The sequence below is a fragment of the Lissotriton vulgaris genome, chromosome 3_1 (genome assembly GCF_964263255.1).
Source record: "Lissotriton vulgaris chromosome 3_1, aLisVul1.2, whole genome shotgun sequence".
Lineage (NCBI taxonomy): Eukaryota > Metazoa > Chordata > Amphibia > Caudata > Salamandridae > Lissotriton > Lissotriton vulgaris.
The window spans coordinates 1,239,890,098-1,239,914,484 of NC_141689.1; the positions used below are offsets into that span (position 1 = coordinate 1,239,890,098).

Below are 24,387 nucleotides of genomic sequence, written 5' to 3' on the forward strand. Positions count from 1 at the left end.
GAGTTGATCCACCGTAGGACTGGGGCGCCAAGGATTTGGCGGAAGCAAGGAAACTTCTTGCCGCCTTGGATGTGGACCGAGCGGATTACGCGGCCCTCCGCCTGCGCCATGCCTTTTATACCGGGGGGGAATCGCTGCAGCAAACTTTTGGCCAATAGACTCCGGGCCACTAGGCAGAGTCAGTTAGTGAAAGAACTCTCTGACCCCGCGGGCACTGCAGTAACGGACGACGCTCGTATCTCAGCCGTTTTCCGAGGGTTCTATGGCAACCTATACGCCGGTGATCCGTCAGATGTGCCAGCTATGGCCTCCTATTTGGACTCCGTCACCCTGCCCTCTTTGGAGCCTTTGCAGGCGGACCACCTGAACAGGGACATTAGCATAGAGGAAGTGGTGTCGGCCATTGCCAGACTCAAACACGGCAAAGCACCGGGCCCGGATGGCTACTCTGCCCTCTTTTATAAGACATTCTGCGGATCGTTGGCCCCAGTCCTCACCCGCCTTTTCAACTCTTTCGCGGAACCTGGAGCCATCCCGCCAGACAGCCTGAGGGCCTCTATCACGGTCATCCCCACCCCAGGGAAAGATCCTAAATACTGTGGGTCCTATAGACCGATATCCCTCTTGAATGTCGATTTGAAACTCTATACTGGGATCTTAGCCAATCGTCTTGCGCCTTACCTGCCCGGTCTTATCGATCCAGATCAGGCGGGGTTTGTTCCGGGGCGGCAGACGGTAGATAATACAAAGCGGGTAGTCCATTTGCTGGAAAAGGCTTCCCGGATTCCGGGTGAGAGGATGATGCTCGCGGTTGACGCAGAGAAGGCATTTGACCGCGTGCATTGGCCCTTCTTGGAGCAGGTACTGGTGAAAGCGGGTATTGGGGAAAAGTTTTGCACTATGATTTTCAACTGCTATAAGGAACCTTCAGCAGTGGTCCGAGTGAACGGCCACACCTCCGCAGCCTTCACCATTGAGAGAGGTACCAGGCAAGGCTGCCCACTCTCGCCTTGCTCTTCGCGCTATACATGGAACCGTTCGCTCAAAGGGTGCGGACACGACCAGCGGTGGAGGGGATTAAGATGGGTGGATTTACTCATACAATTAGTCTTTACGCTGATGATGTCATCTTTACGTTAGCCGCACCCCGGGTAGCTCTACCGGCCTGTATGGAAGAACTGGCGGCGTTCGGCGCGGTCTCGGGCTTTAAGGTAAATATGGGGAAGTCAGTAGCCTTGGACATCTCCCTGGCGCCTGACACCAAAGCGTATCTGCAGAACAGATTTCCGTTACTTTGGTCCTCAGAGGCGATACCATATTTAGGGATTCAGATAGCCCCCACGCTACCAGCCATGGTCTCGGCTAACTACCTAGCCCTGGGAGTCAAGATCAAGCACGAACTAGGCCGATGGAACCGCGGCATCCTCTCCTGGTTGGGTAGGATTGCTGCCGTCAAGATGACGATTTTGCCGCAGGTGCTCTACTTATTCAGGGCCCTGCCGCTTCAACCATCGATGGGTTGGATACAGCAGTTGCAGTCGGATGTGGCCCGTTTCATCTGGCAGGGGAAAAAGCCTAGGTTACGCAGGACTCTCTCCCTCTTGTCTCCTGAGGCTGGAGGTCTAGGCATTCCGGACTTCCGTAAATACTTTCAAGCGGCGCAATTGAGGTATTTGGTCGAATGGTGCAGGTAGGAGTCAGATAAGCACTGGCTTTTCCAGGACCAGGCGGTGGCGGGGCGGCCTCTGCAGGAGATACTGTTCTTACACCGGACCCATCGGCCTAAGAATCTCTACGCCTCTTTTATTACTAGGGTGCCTTTGCGGGTTTGGGACGCGACTTACCTCCAGTATGACCTCACTACATTCCCTTCGCCGCTCTCGCCGCTGGTGGATAACCCTGCCTTCACTCCCGGAATGGAGAAAGGAGCCTTCACACATTGGCGGCAGGCAGGGTGCAGGGCACTGTGTCACCTGTATGGCCCCGAGGGGGTCATCCCGTTCACACAATTCCGACAGGAATTCTCCTTCCCCGAAACGGAGAGACACCGTTATATGCAGGCCCGACACTGGGCTCTTCAGTCTCAGGTGAGGGATGTAGCGGGTAGGATGCTTTTGCCGTGCGAGAGATGGATATTGTCCCGTACATCGGACTCGAAACTAATCTCGGACTTGTATAAGTTCTTACAATTACCCTCAACACACTTTCATAATCCCGGGAGGGCTAGATGGGAACGGGAGCTTGGGAGGACATTGAGCCCCAAGGAATGGGACCACATATCTTATAGGGCACGCCATTCTGCATATCACATGGGCCTCACTGATACCTTCACCAAAGTGTCCACTTACTGGTACTATACGCCTGAGCGGATCCACGAGTTCGACCATAGTAAGACCGATACATGCTGGCGGGGGTGCGGACACCGGGGTACACTCACGCACATTCTATGGGATTGTCCTCTTTTAACTAGTTACTGGAAGGAAGTACTGGACGAAATTGATTCGCATTTTGGCATAGAGCTCCCGCGCTTCCCGGCGTATACCCTGCTGGGACTCCCGAATGATCCAATGTATCCCCTCAGATCTAGAAGAGGTAGGCAGATCGCCATCGCCCTTGGCTCCTCTGTACAGAATATCTTGATATACTGGCGCACAGACACGACGCCCACGGTCACGGGCTGGCTCCACAGACTGTGGCACGTGCTGGGTATGGAGAAACTGTCTCTAGTGGTGGCTGGGGATGTAACGCAATTTAATGAATTATGGCAACCATTTCACTCTCTGCTGCTCACAGAGTTCAGGGAGCTCACTTGTCCGAGTTACCTACGCCTCCTGCGGCTCACGAGCCCGCTGGCGTCGGATCACTGAGTAGGGTGAAGCCCTCTTCCCCAATCACTTAGAGCTTTTGGGTATAGATTGCTTGTTGGTAGCGCACTGGACAGTGGGTGGGGTGGGTGGGGGGGGGGAGTTGGGTGGGGTAATGGAACGTTGGGGTGGGGGGGGGGAGGGGCGTTTGTATTAAAATGTTGTGTCATGCCGATTCCTGCTCTTTTTCATTTGCCGATCCCATACTGCTGTGTATCTGTTTTGGTGTGTCACTGCATGAATAAAATACTTTAAACCTAAAGGCTCTTCCCTCAGAGGATGCCTAGATGTGGCACTATAAAAGTTACTAATACTACAATAATTTATTAATCAATCTATAATGCACTGTTCCGTTGTAATTCTGAGGCAGCTAAAATAAACCGTACCTAGTGGAATGAACGACACAGGCCTTCTAATGACACCTGGTCAATGAGCACAGGTAGGAGTTCAATAATTAATTAGAAAGACAGTACTAGAGAGCTTAGACAAAGCATGAGAGTGTCAATTATTCAGAAATGACCTGAATTCCACTGCAACACCTATATTAAAAAACGAAGGCATGGCACGAAAAGTCACTTAATACCAGCACCATCTCTACACTGTCCCCCCCCTCCCATCCCCCCCTCCCGAATAAGATAGCGTAAGTACGGTAACATCACTGCACCACAGCACGCCTTTGCGCGTGTGATGCATTACACTCACTTATTCACCTTCTTTGGTCCTGAAGAAAGCCTCAGCAACTCATGTCGAGGCTGAAACATGTTGACCATGTAAGGGGGATAAAGAAGATCAATCATATCTTCACAAATATCCCCTGGGTTTTTAACCGTGCCCTAGAACTCAAGAATAAAAGGTAACTAGTGAGAATCTCAGAGGTACTTTTAAAACCACACCCTGAGCACTCCCTCCGGAATCCAAAAAACAAAAACCCGCTCTGCTGTAATTCAGGCGTTGCAGCACAGCTGGGTTGCACTCAGCAGCCCGGCTTGGAACCCGATGATGAAGCATGCCACCAACTAGGTTGGTGTGTGGGGGTTCTTCAAAAAGCCCTAATGGTTTTTCCCATTCCAGTGTATGACAATGCGTCATCCTAGCAGTTGGATCCCCTAAAGGGTCAGTCCACATTGTTTACTGATTAAATCTAGGGAGAAAGACGTTCCCCATGTTTTCCTCACTCTCTCTTTGTTGTTATTTTATTAGAATATGGGACAGAAATTCTAAGGGGCAAACGACTCTCTTCAATCACACTGGGCAGGGCAATAGTGTCCTCAAAAAGGCATTTAAAACCATATCATATGATATATACTGACATGTCTTGCTTTTTAACACAAAATGCCCAAACATTTTATCTAAATATTGTAGTATTGGTGGCTGCTTGTTATGGGGACCATGGGCCACATTATACATAAAGCGCTTTTTCATTGTTTGCGCTGGACGGACCTTTAAAAAGGTGCGCCAGCGTAAACAATCAAAATGCGCTCTATTACAATGAATGTGCTGCCCCCAGATCAGCCGTGAACTCGTGCTGCCCCCAGGGCAACGCATTCGGTGAAAAACTGAGCCGCTGCTTTACAGCCGCTCCGTGTTTTCACAGTGCAGGCGGAAACCAGCCTGCACTTTTGGAGAGGATTAGAGATGTCTCCTGGACCCTCTTTCCCCGTTCGAGGATTGCCATCAGGGGGCTCACTGACAGTGTACCACCTAAAAGGTGGCACACTGTCAGTACACCTCCTGAGGGTTTCTTTGCCTCTGCGTCTGTAATAGGGCGCTGGCGCAGAGGAAAATGGGATTTACTCATTTGCATGGGGCACACCCCCAGACAAATCAGGTAACGCACCCTTGAAAATAACGCTAGCACTTTATATAATACGTCCCCTCGTATATTACACCTTTAAAAAATAAATACTTTTTACCTGATACTGATAACTGAGGTTCACTTGAATATCAGGGCTTCTACGCTCAGGGGCTTGAAAGGAACAAATTGCGGAATTATTCTACTAAAACAATTAACCCTCAAATTGTATTTCCAATGGTTCCTTGCCGACTTATATACAACAAACATCTTGGCCACCAAAAAATTAATTCAGTGTAAATCACAAACTTTTGCATAAAAACTGGCTATATTTTAACTCATACACAAAATTTTATTTCCTGGTGGCACTGTAAAAAATGATACGTCGTTGGGTCGACTCAAATTTTGGTTTAGTCAATCAGTTGTCAGTTGCCTCTTCCACACCCATCCCCAACCACTAAAGACCCGGGTGGGTAAACCAGTGCCTCTTTGGTTGCAGGTAAAGCTCTGCTTCAGTTGCAGGATTGTCTAAAGACACCTTGGTTCTCAGAAGTGTAGGTGAGGAAACAAAAAGGACATCAATCAGTTACCTGCCTGGGGCATCCTGTGTGCAAGAAAGCTACTTTTATTTAACCTGGTGCCGCAACCAGTGTTCAGATTTGCGCATATAAAGACTGAATTTGGTTCATGACTTCTGGAAGCTGAGACATAACAGATGTATGTAGAGAATGTCTTAAAAAGTAGAAAACCGAGACATTTTATCTCAAACAAAGGAATATATTGTTAATAAGCAAGGTTCTCTTCATATACTGCAGTGGTTCCCAAAGTGTGCGCCGCGGCGCCCTGGTGCCCCGTGATGAGAAGCCAGGGGCGCCGCGATGCTTTCAATCTTGTAAACTATCGCCTCACACAGCTGGAAGGGCTTTAAATGAATTATGCCTGTTGTGCGCGTTGCACCTCATCGATCTGTTTGAGGCCCTGCTTCTGTTTCAAAGGGACCCTGTACCTCTGGTTTCGCATTACAGTTCAGCACAATTACACTTGGAAGTTTTTTTGCCAAGTTGTTAGGGAATAATTTACATTTCTCAGGCCTACAACTCCGAGAATATCACTAGAATATAGTTGCTTTTTCTTACATTAAAATCATGGAAGAACGTATCAATGAATGCATTTCTTGCGAACATAACATTAAGAAAATAATTGAACTGTATGAAAGTGTGTTGAAAGCAAAATTGCAGGTAACAAGCAGTATCTCGCAGAAAGTGAAATCAGTGGTTGGTATTCCTCTCCAATCTAAAATAATGCACGTGGCAAAAGAGGAAAAACAATTGTTCTTGTAAATCTGCGGGATACTTGCACATATGTTTTCAGCAAACCATCTGTCTCACAATGTTTTAAAATTACTGGTGCACGCCAACAAGCCCTTTATTATTAGTTCAATCTTTATTATCTTACATAAGGGTACACTTTAGTGTGCTGTCCATTGTTTGTACAATGATTCCGCGCACCAAGTTTTTTGTTCCGTTCTTTTTACCCACTCAGTTTAACTACCTTTCCAGGGGGTGGGGGGGACATGGGAGGGAGGGTTGGTGCTGCTGGGTGACTATTGGAAAATGTGTCCTTGCTTTGCTGACCATGCAGAAACTCTTAGCAAAGATTAAAATATTTTTGAAATGGGGTTCCCTCTGTTTCACCTACCATCCAAACGGAAGCAAAATGAGAATGAAACAAGATACCGGTGTATAAGGAGAGGTGGCTGAAAGTCCCTTTCAGTAAGTTTATTATGCATATAATGCTAGTCTTGGCTAATGCCAGACCTAAAAAGCCTTCACCTAAGATGGCTGCTGCTGTGGACGACAAATTAAAAGAGATTAAAGGTGGTGATAGGAGTAACCAAACATGTTGCCACTTCCTAAGCCACGTTTTGAGCCAACATTAATTTTATATCAAAGGACTTGTGAATTCCTAAAGACAATATGAGGGAGGAATATAACAAATGTACCGCCAAAAATATTAAAATAGCATTTTAAATCTAACTTTCCCATCATAAACCAAGGACCATTACAATTGCAAGTCCTTCAAGTAGATTTAATGTGCTTTTATTATTTTAATAACAAACTCCAAAAAATGACTAATGGTGCCTACTGCAACAAACAAACCTCGTTCAGTTCAGAATCCGTCCTCTTGATCCTTTGCAGGCAAATTGTTTTCATGTATTGTTTGTTTTGTTTTGGCCCAACAAGCCCTTGCCGTGGGGTGCATGTCGATCATTTTTGGTTTATTTGTGTCTTTGCCAAATCAGCCTTCCCTTTTCAAATCACCTGCTGTAATGTTTGGTGTGTGTGCTCCACAGCATGTGCTGAATTGGTGTGGGTGTTGTTACATTTGCTGCGATGTTGTTTATGTGTGTGTGTGTGTGTGTGTGCAGGGCTGTATTTTCAGCATTTGAAACTATTGTTGTGTGGTTAAAAAAGTTGCATGAAAACATATTTGGCTATGAATCTTGAATCATTTCTCCCTTAGCAAGATTTTATTAAACAACTGTTATCTTTTTATTTTGTTACAAATACAATTACAATACCTTCATTGCATCCCAATTAACTTAAGGAAGGCAACAGGAAGTACTCCCGAGGTCGGGCTTACATCCCCCCCCCCCCCCACACGCCCACCGGTAAAAAAAATGGTGGGGAGCCACGGCCAACTGCCAATTTCGTCAAGGGAGCCACGGATCAAAAAAGTTTGGGAACCACTGCTGATATACTGTAAGACTTTCAAAATCCAGTTAAACTTAAACTTACCTAGCGAGATAAAAGCCTGTTGAATATCTTTCATCACATTCCTGTAAAGATCCTTCTGCCATTCATATAACAGCTTCCACTCCTCTTCGTTGAAATAGGCAGCAACGTCGCAGAACGTAACAGGAGTCTAAAAGAGCAATGATAATAAACCATAGTCAGCTCCTTTGTTCAGTTAAATTTATTAGTTAATTAATACATGTATATGTGATTTTAAGAAGTTATTCCACCACCTTGGTAAGAAGTCAAAAGATCGGATGGATGTGAAAAACAAGCAGAAATATTCACACACCTGCATGCCAAGAAGGCATGTGCATAGCAGAAACAAACATGGCATAGCCAAGGGGAACAGCCTTTATCACGCAATATTTACAACGAAAAGCAATTTCAACGCATTTTTTACATCGCAATTACTTTTTCCACGCAAGTCTTTACAACGCATATATGTTTCTATTAGTGAGCATGTGGGAAGGAGCTTATATATTTTAAAGTGTTATCAAAAAAAGGGGGATTCCCCCAAAAACATACAATTTTAAAATATCTGAAAGCAAGTAACTGGCATAAATGTAATTTGTTAAATATATACATAGAAAATGTTAGCAAGAACGTATTAAGAATTAATATATAACTTTTGAACAGTAGGTGGCAGTATTAGACTGTGATTGGATTTTACACTAACAGTAAGCTGGTAAAAGTATGCGTGGTAGTGGCTTGCGTGTTGAAGGTATTTCAAATGTGAGTGAATGTAAATGTGTGATAGTGGTATGCATAGTAATATCTGTGTAGTAAAAACGTGTGTGGTGAATGAAACACATGGTAATGTCACTCACCCCATAGCCAATACATCCGACTTTAATGTGCTAATGCATGCAAACAGCATTGGTGGATTACAATAGGGCTGGCCAATTTTAAATTGGGGGTATCCAGGTACTGTACTTTTTAGGTCGAGCTAAGCAGCGTGCATGCACTGTCTGCAAGATATGCTGTATTCAGTCGATGGGCGATCAAATCGCCCATCGCTTTTGGTTGGAAGTTTGGCCTGCCTTTCGAAATTCCTTTGCTCTTGTTGGTGAATAGTGTACATTTGCCCCACCTTTGGGTGCTTGGTTCCCTCCCATCAGAATTCACAGTTTTTTGTTGTCCGTCTCCGAAAATCTGTTGCCTCCTCGCCTGCACCCCCTCCCTCCAGTCACTGCTGCCATATTTCCTGCGCCGCTGCTTGTGATTTTAGTTACTGTTTTTTGTTGTTGCCCATCTTTGGCCATCTGTTGCCTCCGGCCCAGCACCACCTTCCTCTTGTCCTTCCTGCTTAGAAGTCCAGCAAGTGGTAAGGGAACACTTATAATACTCAATAGGCTAGCAGTCTGGCCTGAGGATTTCCCCGAATTATGGCTTAGTCGACCTCTTCCTCTGTCAAGGGTTGGTCTAATTAATGGGCCAGGGAGTGTGATTAAGAGGGTATTGAAATGCTCCAGAGGATAGGTCTCTCTGTCTCCGATGGGGGCGATGGACGGTATGCATAAAGGTCTTGGTAGAATGTCGCAAAGACCTAAGCGATTGTTGGCAGCTCCTCCTGGAGATTGCCATCTAAATCCCTGATGGCGGGCACTAGTCTAGAAGCAACATTATGGGTTGCCAGCCAATACAACATCTTACCGAACTTGTCCCTGGACTCAGACTCTTTGGGTCGAGTTTCTCCAGCACTGCCTTGCCTCCTCAAGGGAGATTTGTTGCAGCTTGATCCGTGCTAGCGTCAGGAGGCGCTGAGCCTCCTCTGTGCCAGGGTGTTGAGATCAGCGCTCCAAAAAGAGTATTTGAGCCACTTGGTCTGCCACCTGCTCCTATTGCAGAGACTTTTGCCATCTCACATACCCTTTCAACAGTCCTTTCATGGAGGGTACGACATAGAGCATTCATTAGCTCAAAAAAAGTCTTGCAACTCCTCCTCGACAAAAGAGGCACATTTAGGAGCCTGTAGATACAACACACTAAACATCTAGATGGGCGCAGAGCCTTTGGCCGAATACCCCAATCCGCTAGGAGTGGGCGTGCTCAGATATACCACGTGGAAGAATTCGGATAGACTGTAGCGAGAGGAGGTCTGCCGCTAGCACCCACATTAAAGAAACCCGAGATTCTTTTTTGTGAGCAGCGGACTGATGTTTGTTTGCCCAAAGCGTTGGATGCCATGAGTGCCACGCATTACAAAGACCCATGGAATCAACCCTGGTCAGCAGACCCGCAGAGCGAGCCTGTCATCCAGGGAGGGGGCCACTGAAGTGTCCCACTTAGGATCTGGAACTGCATTAAAGTCCCGTCCCATCAAGGTGGTCCCCGGGATGCGGGTCACCAGCAGGGATCAGAGGGCCTGCAGGGAGGCTGCAGCAGCTGCGGGGGGATGTAACAAGAGACAAAGTTGTAATGCCTGGTGGCCATGCACCCCTCCACCCCCACATACCTCCCTGGGGATCCTCATGCACCCAGGTCACCCTCAATGGGAAGGGGTTTGTGCAATAGGAGGGCAACTCCACTGGAGATTCTAGTGAAGCCAGAGTGAAAACTATTGTACCCGATATACCAAGAATGGGGCAATGGAAGCGAGCCCAAGAGGTGCATTTCCTGCAACAGATCTACATCTAGTTTGTACCGCTTGATATATCGCAGTACAGCAGACATCTTGATACGGTCTAAAAGACAGTTATTATTCCAAGAGAGTATCGTAATCATAGGGTTGTATGGTGAGATAGCAGCGGTTTATTTGGGGGAAACAAATGAAATACATGTGACGGAGGGGCTATTACTTCAATATAAAATACTAAGCGCCAGATGTACGATCTGTTTTTATATGCGCAAACGGGTTCGCGCACCCGTTTATGCATGCAAAAACCTATTGAGCCATGTACATAGCCTATTTCGCGAGTCGTAATTTGTTTGCGACTCGCTAAATAGGTTTTGCAACTTGCTATTTGGAAGGGGCATTCCCTTCCAAATAGGGAGTCTCAAAACCATGTACATATGTTTTGCAGTCGCAAACCAGTCGCAATTACCACCTACTTCAAGTAGATGGTAATGCATTCGCAAATGGGAAGGGGTCCCCAGGGGACCCCTTCCCCTTTGCAAATACATGCAAAATTATTTTTTAAGGGCAGGCAGTAGTCCCAGGGACCTCTACCTGCCCTTAAAAAATGAAACTAAAACGTTTCATTTTCTTTTTTAAATGCATGGTAAACAGGCTCCATTTTTTTAAACTGCTTTATTTATAAGCAGTCTGAGACATGGTGGCCTGCTGAGCCCAGCCGGCCACCATCCCAATGGGCTTGAAAATTGCGAGAGGCTCATTAATATTAATGAACCTCGCAATTTGCGACCCCATTGGGAATCCCAAACAGTGTTAAACACACTGTTGTACAGTTCATTTAGCAACTCGCAATTTGCCACTCGCAATGTGTCGCCAATTGCGAGGAGCTAAATTAAAGGGTCTTACATCTGGCCCCAAAATCCTTAGTACTTTGAGTATTTGTTTCTGTGTGCACACGTGTGTATTTTTTTCGAATTACTGTTTTAATTTTGAAATTTAACTCAAACAAATTGCTTGGGGGTCCCCGGCTTCCAGTGGTGACTCAATGGGGCTCCTCAGGAGTCAAATGTTTGGGAACCACTGTCCTACAACATCTTAGAGGGCAACATGCATTCAGAAATGATTGTGTATCACACATGCATCCAACCTACCTACCTTCCGAATAGGCTAGGGCTTGTCCTGGTTTTAGGATACCACATTGAAGTGTCTTTAAGCAGCCATATGTCATATCCTGTCGTCACTATCGTTCCAGACCCTATAAGGGAAGCGGAGCAGGTCATGCTGACTAGCTTGGTTTATCATCCATGGATGGAAATAGTTGCAGGATGTCCGTAATGTTCCCATCTGAATCCACTGCCGTTTGTGCCCCTTCCTCTGGGGGCAGGCTTGGCGATGTGCCCATCTCCTATCGACCAGCCCTCGACCTCCGAGATCTAGAGCGCTTCCTCCTCCTAGTTCGGGGAGTCTCAAGGGTCGTCTCTTTTTGAGATTATTCCCAGGCCTGCTCCGCAGTGTCAAAGAAGTAGGTAGAAGACTGGAAGATGACCTTGAGGCGGGTTGGGAAAGGAAGCATATAGCGGAGATTGAGGGCGCAGAGAATCTATTTTACCTCCTCGAAGGATCTCTGTCGCTGGTGTACCGCCTTAATATAATCTGGAAAAGTAATGACCCTGGAGTTCAGGTGTTAGCGGTCTGGCTGACTCCAGGCTTCCTGTAGGATTGTATCATGGTCACGAAAGTTTAGGACCCTTAGTATTGCCGGCCGAGGTGGGGCTACAAGCAGAGGTTTTTTGGTCAGGGACCGGTGCACTCTCTCAATGACGAACATGTTAGGGAGCTTGTCTGCTGGGATCCATGATCGAAACCAGGCTTCAAGGGTTTAATTCAGAGTCGAGCTCTCCAAGGTCTCAAGGAGTACGACGAGGCACAAATTATTACGCCTTGTGCGGTTCTTCGCATCTTCCGCCCATTCATCAATGTTTGCATCGGATGCCATTAACTTGGAGACTTGGCTTTGTAGTGTAGCTACTTCTTCAATTGTGGAGATCAGTGTCTCTGTTTCAGTTACTCTACCAGCCACCATGCACAGGTCCAGTCGCAGCAGCGACGGGTCTACCAGACCATCAACCATGGTTTCCACCCCCTCCCATGAGTCGTGAGCTGCCTTGAGGACTGTGCTCAGGCCACTGTGAATTGGAGTGCGGTCGCAGGCGGGGGGGGGGGTCTCAGGAGTCTCTCTATCGTCAGACGGGGTGGGAAACTGTATACTGATCCATCTTAGTTTGGGCTGACGTGGGGGGGAGGGGAGGCTTGCAGCGTTCCATCCTCGAGCAGATCAAGGCGAAGGGCAGCAGAGGTGAAACTGTGGGGTCAGGCCCACTTGTCACAAAGCAGCACGAGCAGCCTGCCCTCAGGAGGACCCCACAGCCCCCGGAAACAGTTTCACTGCAGTGGTCAGGCCCAGGGATGGAAAGGAATCCACACATTGAGCAGGCCGAGGTACACCAACACGCTTTCCCAGAGGCAGCATGTTCAGTCAGTGGTGTTCAATTCGGAACTCCGTGGGAGAGGCCACGTCAATTCGGGGTGTGACTCATTCAGTCTCTGGGGACTCCCAGCGGAGATGGAGAAACAGTGATGAGAGGGAATAAATTATGGGAACAACTTCTCTGATGGTTGTGCGGTGATGGTGTCTGGTCCCGCACTCCACTCCAGAATCGCAGGGTAAAAGGCACGGGAGTCTATGCTGCTCTCTCCGTCTATCTCCGGTAACTGGCTAGCCATTAGGTTTTGCAGAAGGACAAATTGGCCTTTCCAGGTCAAATGTGCAACACCAAGATCCCAGTAGATCGATCCAGTAATTCAGTCCTTCTACCTTCCTAAGATTCACGTCACTGGTGCCACAGAAAGCATATGCAATTCATCTGACTCCAGGGCCTGTATCCAAGTCAGCACCGCCAGGCAGGAGACCAGTGTCAGCGGATGGGCCCAGCGTTCAGAATCCGCCCCGCAAAGGTTCTGTGAGGACCCCTGTTAGAATTGGGGGTCTCTGGTTGGCGCAGTGCAGCACTGGCGACAAGCAGGGACCCTCTCCTCTAAGTCAGGGCAAAGGATTACCCACAAGAATAACCCCTGCTCACCCTCTAGTTAGTGTGGCGCAAGCAGTCTAGGCTAATCTCTGGGGCACATAGGGTTGAACATTTGCAGCATCACACACAACAACCACTAACCCACCACACAATGACACTAGGCTGTAGGTTGTGTAAAAATATATCTCTTTTATATAGCTTTAAAGCAGGCTTGTAAATACAGTCTTTGTACAGTTCAAAATGGTTCCAGTTACTTGTTCAGGTTGCCACAGTTCTTGTTCAGCATCTTACAGTCTAAAAAGGTAAGGTTGTGCGTTTCTCAGCAGTTCCCCGGGGTTGGTGCGCTTTGTAGCACTCTCGTACGCTACGGACCGCTTCACAGACGGGGCCCTACTAAACCTCACGCATCTAGCGTGAGTCGGCGTTCGGTGCGGTTTCTGGGAACAGGAACTGCGAGACGTACACTTCCTCTGAGCTCAAGCCACAGCTCCAAGTACGCTTCCCCCTTTGCAGGGTACGATGCGCACAGGACAAGAGCAAATGCCCGTGTGACTCGAAGCAGGGCCCAGCGCACAGCATGATTCGAACGTATGAGGCAGTATGAAGCACAGTTCTCAGCCCTTACACTCCAGCTCAATCAAGGCGCACAATGCGAAGCGCAGGTTTCAAACAGGTTTCAAAGCGCATCATAAGGCGTACCAGTCTCTGATGAGCAGGCGTACGTTGCCATCCGTTCAAAGCCACAATACCTTTTCTTTTTATGGTGGATTCGGTGCGGACGGCTCCAGGCTGTCGTCCGGCGGTGCGGTGTCGTCCTGGAGGGCGGGGTGACGCAGGGCCACAGGGTCGCTTTCCTTCAGGCTGGCGGTGCTCCGGGGGACACAGTCTCACAAAGGCAGAGTCCTGGGGTCCTGGAGAGGTGTGCAGCGGATTTGGGGCACTTATAGCAGGGCTTCTCACGGAAAGCGAGCCCGCGCTTCTGGTCCGTCTTTTCTGTACTTTCCACGGGCGGGGGCCAGTAGATTGTAGTGATTGGACCGGACGGGTCCTCTGCTTTGCGTTGGCAACTTCGGCTCAGGGAGGAAGGCACAGTGCTGGGGTCATGCGGCGCTGACCTTTGCGGTGCGAGCTGCCGCTCGGCGGCAGGAGCTCACGGTGCTTGGCAGGAGAGGGGCAGCGCAGGCTTGTCAGAGGGCACGATGGGGGCAAAGCGCACTCAGCTTTCCGGGGCAGCGATGCAGGGACACAATCCTCAGCAGCAGTTCCTCTTCCAGGGGGGGGGGGTAGCGCCCACTGGTCCTGGGGCGCAGTTCAGGGGGCAAGTTCAACAGCAAACCCTTTGAGATTGTGAAATGCACAAATAGTTTTAAAAGAGTTTCTCAGTCTTTTTTTCCGCTCTCCTTCCGCAGCAAGGCACCCACCACAGGCCAGTCTCTCAGGATTAGAGACAGTACTTCTCCATGCAGCTTTTCCAAGGTCCTTCTTTTCAGGCAGAGTTTCTTCTTGGCGTCAGCAGGATCTGATTTACAAGGAGCAGGGCTCCTACTTTTATACAGCATTTTCTTTGTTCTTGCAGGCCAGGGGGGCCTCTGCATAACTTCTTTCAGTCTCTGAGCACTTTGTTGGGTGTACTCTGGTTTCTGCTTTCAGTGTGAGGGGCAGGCACATCAGACGCTCCACAGGAGGTGGAGCCAGCATTGTGTGGACAGGGGCAGCCAGGGGTACTTGTTGACAGTGCTTCGCCTCTCCTGGGCCAGGTGTCGGGCTGAGTCATCAGTCGCTCCCAGAGGGCGGAGCCAGCATTGTGGTGGCAGAGCACAGCCCTATTCAGAGTCCAGGGGCACTCCCACCTCCCACCAAGGTGTAATCCTGGCATTCACCACCTGTCATCACCCAGCCCGGTCACTCACATATCCCAGACAGTCAGATACACATCCTAGCAGAGGCGGGCTGAAATGGTTAGGCAAGCAAATGCTAGCTTTCTAAAAGTAGCATTTGCAAACACAGGATATTAAAATAAACTTTACTGAAAGAAGTAATTTATTATTCTGAGTTCAGGCATACTAAACTTTACTTTCTACCATGTTCCCTGAGCCTGCTGGGATTATAGGGTGTAATAATTCCAGCAGCCCATCTTGGCCTAAGAGAACAGGTAGCCTTACAATAGTGAAAAACGAATTTGGCTGTAATTCACTATTAGGACATGCCACACACATGTCCTACCTTACACTTGCACTGCACCCTGCCCTTGGGCCTACCATAGGGGTGGCTAATATGAAGTTAAGGGAAGGTTTAGGGGCTGGCAAGTAGGTGCACTTTGCCCAGCCTGTAGTGTAGTTCCTAGTTTCCCACTAGGCCCTGCGCATTGGAATAACATAAACAGTAGTATCGACGTGGAACTGCGGATATTCCAGGCCTCCACTGACTATGCTAAACTTAATTGGGTTGTGTTACCAACTAGCTCAGAGGTCACTGGAAACTTTCTTCTCTGCATAGGAAGTGATCAGCTTCCTTGGCACAGACAAGAAGGGATTCAGCTTTCCAACAACCGTGCAACATGACAACTTTGCTCCTCAGATCAAGAGTCGATCTCTAGGGTCGTGTGAAACAATAGACACAGATTTCACTCAGTCAGTCTAGTGCAGTTTACTTTCACAGTATGTAGAGAATAGAGAGACGGGCGTTTATCAATAAAGGGTTAACATTTATTGAACAGTCTTTCTTCTCGTACAAGAGAAATGTATTGCCACAATTGCAATAACTGTTATTATAAAAAGTACGTACAGTAAGATAAGTATTGCGAAATAGAACTGTAAAAGCATTGATATGGTTTCTTAGCCATACAATGGTTTAAAAGTAATAAAACATATATACAGTCATATATACATTAGGCTTACATACTCAACTGGTGCTTCTAACTAAGCCTACCCCAGTGTGCCTGACCTAAGCCTAACACGTGAGAAGGGGAGCAAGTAAGTAGCTTAAGTTAAGTTGGTTTTGCCAAGGTTTGTTTCAAGAATTCTCGTCTAAGGGTTTAGTCAACACCATACCTCTGAATAGAATGATGGAGGATTGGTATCTCCTTCAGGGGTCTCTCTCGATATCCCAGTCACCCGCGAGGGTAAACCGGAAGCGCCGGGACTGGATTTCTCTGCACGAGAAATGCAGCGGCTTCTCTCAGCGCGTCGGGAGGAAGGAGGGGTGACAGCGTCCGCGGGCAGCTGGGCTGGATGTCTTCGCAGAGGACAGCTGCACGGCTCCTCAAGCGTACTGCACCATAGGTCGCGCTGTAGCGGCGATAATGGTAATCAGTAGCTTCACCACCACAGGATAGCAGGCTGCAGCGACAGAGTGCTAGTTTTTACCAACACAGGGTCATACAGGCAGCTGGCATCAGCAACAGGTTCGCTCACAGCTAACAGCTCACAGCTTCGCATTGCTTAAGGCAACGTTGGTAATATTTATACCTGACAGGTGCCGGGTTTGACGCAAGTTTGCTGGACATAAGACGTCAATTAAAGATGTCACTAGGAAGTGACAGTTATCAGTTGCTCATTAGAGTTCCATTACTAATCAAAACATAGCAAGCGGGGATTTCCAGGTTTGCTAAGTTTTTATCTTGTTGAAGAACTCGGAGTGTTATCTAGGAATATCAGATAGTGACTGCTGCTCTGTCATTGCACTAATTGGTCGCAAAGGAAGTAGCAGAGAGTCATGCTGGAATGTGGCTCTGTTCGTGTGAGGCCAGAGATGACTTTTCAGAAAATCGCACTTGAACGGTTATGCCAATATAGGGAATAAATGGATTTATAGCCGAATAGGGGCATAAGGTCACAGTATCGATCAGGAACCTAGATAAGCACGCAACACCCACTCCACGTATACATGTCCATCAAAATTACTAAAACTAAGCAATTAGATGTATGTGTAACATTGCCCACCCCAAAATACATAAATGCATTCGAAATAGGCGTACTTGCAATACATGGAATTTAGGTACTGTACGTTTTTTAAAGCATAGTAATCATTCAAAGAATTATTGCATTTGAAATTAATGAACGATTACGCAAAAGGAATTACACATGAAGTATCTCTGACAGAAGAAATGCGAGATAAATCATCACATAAAAATGCATTGTAATAACATGTGTGCTAGAGGCTGGTGTTATGTTGTTATGTCTCTAGATGTGTTTAGAAATAGAAGTGTGAAGCTTCTGTTCTCTAAGAATAGTTTTTACGTTAAGCAAAGAATTATTCGTGCCAAAAAGAGAGGGTCAATATTTTAAAAAATTGTCCAATTCAAAGAAAAATAGATTTCCAAAGCACTTGGCAGTTTTTGTTGATCAAAACTGAAGGCCGAATTCAGAGTTCATGGGAACGCTGTGTGTCGGAAAGCTTCTCAAAAGTTATTGTTTCTCTATGGGTGAGAACATCGTATCAGACAGGCTCGCAAAGAATTGGTCTACAAAATCAGGTGATAGTTCAACCAAATTAGATAGCGCTGTAACTTGGCAGGTGTGAGAATGATTGCTGTCATCGAAGGCAGGACCAGCAATGCTCACAGAACGTTGTACCTGGATGATGTTGCTTTTGTCACTCGCTCCACTGTTACCACTTGGCTGTAGTACAGGAGTCTCCACGAATGCCGTCATCAGGATTGGTAGCCGCTGGGGACAACACAATGCGTGAGCCGTTATTGGACTGAGCAAAGTATCGACGTCCATTGGTACTGCTGATGGAAGTGAAAGACAGATGTCCAACACGCATTCATCGCCGCAAAGCATACACCGTAGCACAGGTAAAATGCAATTTTGCCATATCGGTCTGAATGAAAGGAACCAGGTCATGTTTAGATCTCTCAGCCTGGCCAATCCGAGGACGTTAGTTATCCTGTCCCTGTAGCGCATTGCTAGGATTGTCTCTTCCATTCCCATGGGAGCTATGTCTGAGCCGAGGCTTGCCATAACGTAGCAGGATGGTCAAAAATAGAATCCCTGCGATGAGTCCCAAAAATAGTGGTATACCACCAAAGATGGAGTGCACAAAATTAGGAAAGATTCCCAAAATTGCCTGGAAGGGTGTTAGCAGTCCCGTAAAGACTGTCTTAAATATGCCTGGGATGCTTGTTGCACTAGACATGTTAAGGAGTTGGCTGAACATTTCTACGAAATGCACGGGGCAATTTGTTGATAAAAGGTCATGGACTTCAGTAGCCGTCCTTGCGACTAGAAGATCATACGTCTCTTTAGATGACGTTATAGGCACTGTTGTCTGTAAAAGTACAGATTTCATCTTGCTTAATGTATCAATTCGTATAGAAGAGAGATTCAGACGAGGCCAGAGAGGAGTCACTATGTCTGGAGGCCCGCTCGGGAACAATGCTTGCATACAACATTTGACCATGGACGTTACTTGTACTAGATAACTTTTCCCTGGCGCGAGGCCACAACACCTGTGATCCGTTCTAAGAATGTAACTCCCGTTTGCGAGTTGCATAAAGAAGGGCTCTATCTGAGTTGCAGGTGTGACTAGCTGGTGGCATGAAAGGTTGTTTGAATTTCCATCACATGCTCCGTGTAAATTAATACCCTGACACAAAAGTATACCGCTTAGTGAGTGTTTACAGTTGTCACCACTAAGAAATACATTTTTGTCGCTGTCACTATAGCAAGAATGAGTGTATGGTAATTTCCATTCTGATTTAACATATCCCTTACCCAATTGTTCATATTGGCCAGCAGTTATGTACTCAAGGCACTTTTTAAATCGGAAAGTTGTAATCGGAATTGTGATAATTCCGTGTATTATCCATTCAATGACAGGACTCTCTGACATTGTCAATGGTAATCTCTCGAGTTTTTCGATGCTCAGGATTGTATAGTCTGCTCCTTTCTGTGCCAAACTGATCTGTTTATCAGTCAGGTTAAAAATGGAAAATAATGACGTTGTGTTGATTAAACGCCAAGGCACATAGCCTGAACGAAGATTTTGCAGCGTCCAGCCTAGTTCTATAATAGAGCGTAATTGAGACTGGCCATGTTGTAACATTAGCAAATCTCTGTCTATCACATCAAAGGCAGAGGATACAATATTGTCCAAAGAATATATTCTGGAAGACAGAGTCATTAACCCATTGTCTACCACAGAAAGTGATTTCTCCAAATTAATACGATCAATTTCTCGTATTTTTTCAGCAGTTTCAATTTGCTTTACTTTCCAAGCCTCGTTGTAAGCAGCATAGATACTGGCCGCTATGAAACGCTTTTGACGCTGTTTGCGTGGTCCAAGAATGAAATCGCGCAAATCAGCACCATCTTTTAGTAAAGACAAGTGTTGCTTAATTTCAGCCAGTGTGGACGAGGTTAGCCATTCTAGGCAGAGTTTCCCTACACTGTATGTTGTTATAATCCCTGGATGTTGTCTCTGGGAGTATCTAGGGTCCAATCTGGTCATTTTTAAACCCTGTGTTTTATTCAGGAATCTATCTTGACAGCTATTTGTGTCTGTAGGCCAGATTAACCACTTTTTCCAATCAGGATGTGTTCTGTTGAAATGTAAAATTTGTGACACGTCTAACTCAATATCAGCTGTTGCATTTTCAGGTATTGGTTTTGGTATAGACGGTGTTTTAAGGTCTTTGTTCTTGGCTAGGCCAAGACAAGATGTTTGGTGTACAGTGTCATTTAAAAATAACATTTGTTCAGGTATCATGCAGGTTCTAAACAGTGCTTCAATGCCTTGCACCTGCCAATCTTTTGTACCCCAAATTGTCTTCGTTTCAATATTATTTTTCCAATAATCAAAACCAAATGTCATCATTTTGTCATAAAATGCTTCTGAATATATCAATTTAGAATTTGTCATCATTGTTTTCATGCCTGTTTCATCTAACAGTTTGTAATAAAACGTTTCTGCATCACTGGTGTTAAACCCTGAAAAATATTTGAATTTCTCAAAGAATGCTTTAGAACTGCTTTTAGGTGGTGTAGCACAATGTTCCCATTGATTATACATAAAAACATTTCTAGGCTGTGCAGATTTATGCAAGTAATGATCCCCATAGTGGGTATAACAGAATAACTGCTCATAACTAGATGAACCTTGTAAATAATCATGATCTGTGAATCCAGCTGACATTACTAAATCAGACATCATGTCATTAATACTGTTAAAGTCCCAATCATCAGAGAATGTACTTGGTGTCACAAAGTCACTTAAGGAAACCTTTAGTTGATGAGGATACTTCAGGATTTCGACCGGACCATAGATCTCATAGTCTGTTTTCTCCCATACTACCCCACCAGGTATTGGAATTGCTGTGACATTTACTGTTGACAGTTCTCTTTTCTTCACGTGGGATGATCTGTGTGGTTTCAGGACTAGGTTGATGTTCTGACTTGCTGTGTCCATTGTAATATATTTTCCTTCAATGAATTTTCCCAAACACAGTACCATGATGAGCCAAAGCAGGAGAAAAAATACACCTAGACCAAACCAGAACTCTAGCCAAGGGGAAATTAGGTAGATTTCCTTCAGTTGATGAAAGAGTTCCGTTGCTTTTTCTTTAAAAGACTTTTTTGTTTCTGGCATCACTTCGGGGTCATTTAAATCTTCAGAGAAGTTGTCGAAGTTGATGAAATAACCAGAGGCAGTTCTGTCAATTGATGGGATTGTTCTTTCAATCTGTCTCTCGGTAGCACTTTCTGATGCCACATTAGTGTAGACTGGTGTTGTTTCTTGACGAACTGTTTCAATCTGTGTTTCAAGAGGCACGAGTTCCATGGCATTATTGCATAGTCCTTCATTGTGCACTGCAGGCTGATCGAATGTGATGAGTCTTTCAGTTTGAACCTCTTGGATTGTTGCAAGTTTGGGTATTCTGTTGTTTCTTGGGAGTCCACTGGGCCTACTGTTGATTATAGGCCACATGCTTGTGGTTTTACCAGGTCGATGGACACGACTCTGTTCTCCTTTTTACCAGCAAGGGGCGGTAGCACAACTGATCTTGTTCCGGTGACTGCCAAGACAGGTACTGCTTTTCTGTAAGAAGGCCCAAATTCCTTCTTAACCGCGATCTTTTCTCTGACTAGATCCCCTATCTTTGGAATCCAGACAGGCCTTGCTGGGGCTGTTGCGGGTGGTGCCTCGTCAGTGGTACTTGGCTGTTGCTTTAACTTTATGTTGCTTAATGATTTTCTTGTTTCATTCAGTTCCTGTAAAACAGCCAAACGGTCTTTTACTTCAAACTGCTTTGTTTCTGCTTGTACCACTGACATCTGACTATCGAGGTCCTGAACGTTCATTCTAATTCCGAACAATAGTTCGTATGGGCTGAAACCTTTTAGAGAATTTCTTGGCATGTTGTTAAGACTAGTCTGGACACTTATTAAATGTTTGACCCACCCAGCGCCTGAACCTAATACCTTCGCTGTTATAGATTGCTTTATATCCCGGCTTTTTCTTTCTACCACACTTGTGCGACGGACAAGAATACAGCAACCCAATTCCCATGCTAGCCATGGCCCCCCCATAAGCTCGAGAGCCAAAAGCAGGACCCTGGTCAGAATGGAACGTGGTAATTGCGTATGTGCCGATATGGACTCGCAAATCTTTTATAACCGTTCTAGCGTCAGCCGAGCGCTGGGGACCTCATTTTTTAAATGCTTTTCGTCTTAACTGTGTACACTGGGACGCGCTTCTCTTCTTTGATTGCGCAGATAGACCGCCTTATGCTGTCTAGAAGGGATCCTGAAACTACACTGGCCTGTTCATTTCTGTGATCTCGGTTGCAGTTTTCACATTTTTGAGCAAAACATTGAATATCTATACTCATTCCTGGCCACCAGTACTCTGATTGCAATTCTTTCAGAGAGGCTTTGATTGTTTGGTGTCTCAGTCCCAACCCCATGTGTGCTTCCAGTAAGAGGAAGCCCCTCCTGCTCCTGTTTGGAATTACTCTATCCCCCACTCCAGGGATTCGAGCAAAAGGAACGGAGTTTGCATCGATTATGTATGCATAATTGAGTGGATAGTTTACGGGTAGTGCTGCACAGTCGCCTTTTACGGTCGTTTTTACTGCTAGCATGGTTTCCCCGTCTATGTACTTATCTGTACGCTTTTTTGTGGCTACGGAAGCCGGGTTAGTTGCTTCCGCGGTGGCTGTATTAGCCAATGAATTCCCTGCAACGTGAACGCCATCACGTCGAAGACTTTGTGCGTGAATCACGTGAGTCTTTTGTAGTTCTTTACTTAAAAGAGCTACCTCGTTCCAGAGCAATTTATGCTTTATTGTGGCACCTGTGTCATCTTTGTAGTCGTTTTCGATCCAACTCTGCAGCTTATTGTTGTAAGAGTTGACGCAAAAATGAGAATCGCACACGATAAGTGTGGGGAATTCGCGTTCTGCATTTTCGAGCGCCATCTTTAAAGATCTGATTTCAGTTCTTTGAACCGAACAGTTTCTTACAGATTCAGTTTTTGTTACTTTCGGTCTGAATTTACCGCACAGCCAACGACCTTTAATGATCGCACATGCTGCATTGTAGGATTTGCTTTCTACATTAAAATGCTGTACAAAGCTATCTGTATAGATTATACAGGCATATTGTGGGAGAGGCAGGATTTCGATTGGCAGAGGATATTCTTCTTCATATTCTAAATCATTCAGTTCTTCGTATTGCGGGGCGAAATAGTATTTCACGTCTTCCGCTCCTAGAGAATCTATGCACTGTATCCATTTCGGATCCAGTGACACTGTAGGCAGGTTTACTGGGCTGAATAGCGCCTCGAAGGCGGATTCCGCTGTAAGGATATTAATCCGTTTGCCGTGTGCTAGTTCTCGTTCATTTGCTAATGCGATTTGCACTGCGTTCACAGTTCTTTCTGTGTGACTGAATGTTTTTTCTGCTTGTGTGTACAAGTGAGATTTAATTGAAATTGGTACCTTTTCTCCCTCATTAGAGGTTAGGTACGTGAATCCGCATCTTCCTGGGATGACTCGGATTACTAGATCGATCGTGTTGTCACGTGTATCTAATTTTGTTTTTGCTAACATGTCTGTTTGCAGTGATCTCAAAATTTCTGTGTGTTTTTGAGTCCAATTGATTTGCTTTAAATCAGGTTTTATTAGTTCGTAGAGAGGTTTAACCCTCTCTGCGTAATTTAGTATGTAAGTTCTTCCGAAATTCAGAAAACCTAGTATGGATTGTAAATTCTTCAGCGTTTTTGGAGCTTGGAGAAGTTGTCCGCTAGGCTTTTCCCTTCACTTGATAATTCGTACCCTAAAAACAGTACTGTCAGATGGGCAATTCGGGACTTTTTAAAGTTGAATTTGTAACCCTCTGCAGCGAACCCAAGTATAATGGTGTTCACTCTCTTCAAGTGAGTATCCAAGTCGTCGTCTGTGAGATAAATATCATCTACGTAAGACAATGCTTCATCATCATAGATTTGTAGTAACTCTGTTACCCTAGCTGAGAATAGTCCTGGGCTGTTCTTGAACCCCTGTGGGAGTCGACAGAATTTTTTCTGCGACCCAAATGCGGAGAAAGCGGTCAAGTATCTGCTTTCTGGTGCAATGTTTTGACAAAAGAAACCATTAGAAATGTCTAATGTCGTTTTATATTTTTTCCTAACTATGTTATTCATTAGGGCTGCACTATGCGAGTTTTGTACTGCAAAAGTTTTGCAACATGTATTAAGATGTCTGTAGTCCAAAACTAGACGATATGAATTGTCTGGCTTGGAGACAGGAAACAAAGGATTGTTCATTTGAGAGGTGCATGTTTCAATCACCCCCTGGTATTCAAGTTGATCTAAGATCTCCCTGACTTGTTTTTTAGCTTCTTGCTTTATTGGATACTGCCGTTGGGCAGTTGGTTCACTTTTTAGTTGGATTTTGTGAGGCGGTGAATCCTCATCCCATCCTACATGATTTTTATACAATGCAGGTGCCTGGGCTACTGCCCATTTCCTTGCATATGTGTATTTTTTGTGAATCGGTATGTGATTGGAGAAGGCAGGCATAATCACTTCTTCGCCACGAGGGCACTCCCTGACAAACTCCGGGGGCCAATCTTTTTCAGCTAACAGAATATCATAGCCTTTTGAGAGCTTATCCCAAAATAGACCCCTAATTTTCCTAGTCTTATCACCCTCTATACGCAATGTTATTTCGTATATTTTATGGGGCTCGCTAAGTCTGGTGTCGGCAGTTTCAACCTGAATGTATTCATTCGTGTCCACTGTCTCCAGATGACTCATCAAGTTC

At 45.9% G+C, this 24,387-nt stretch overlaps 1 protein-coding gene across 2 annotated transcripts in view; it reads right to left on the reverse strand.

The window, feature by feature from the left end:
• LOC147727719 (uncharacterized) overlaps positions 1-24,387 on the reverse strand; it is a 154,603-nt gene that overhangs the window by 108,142 nt on the left and 22,074 nt on the right. For both annotated transcript variants that reach the window (XM_086961712.1, XM_086961711.1), the window contains exon 2: positions 7,455-7,581. In XM_086961712.1, coding sequence (XP_086817838.1) covers positions 7,455-7,581 — 127 coding nt within the window. The remainder of the gene's footprint in view (positions 1-7,454; positions 7,582-24,387) is intronic.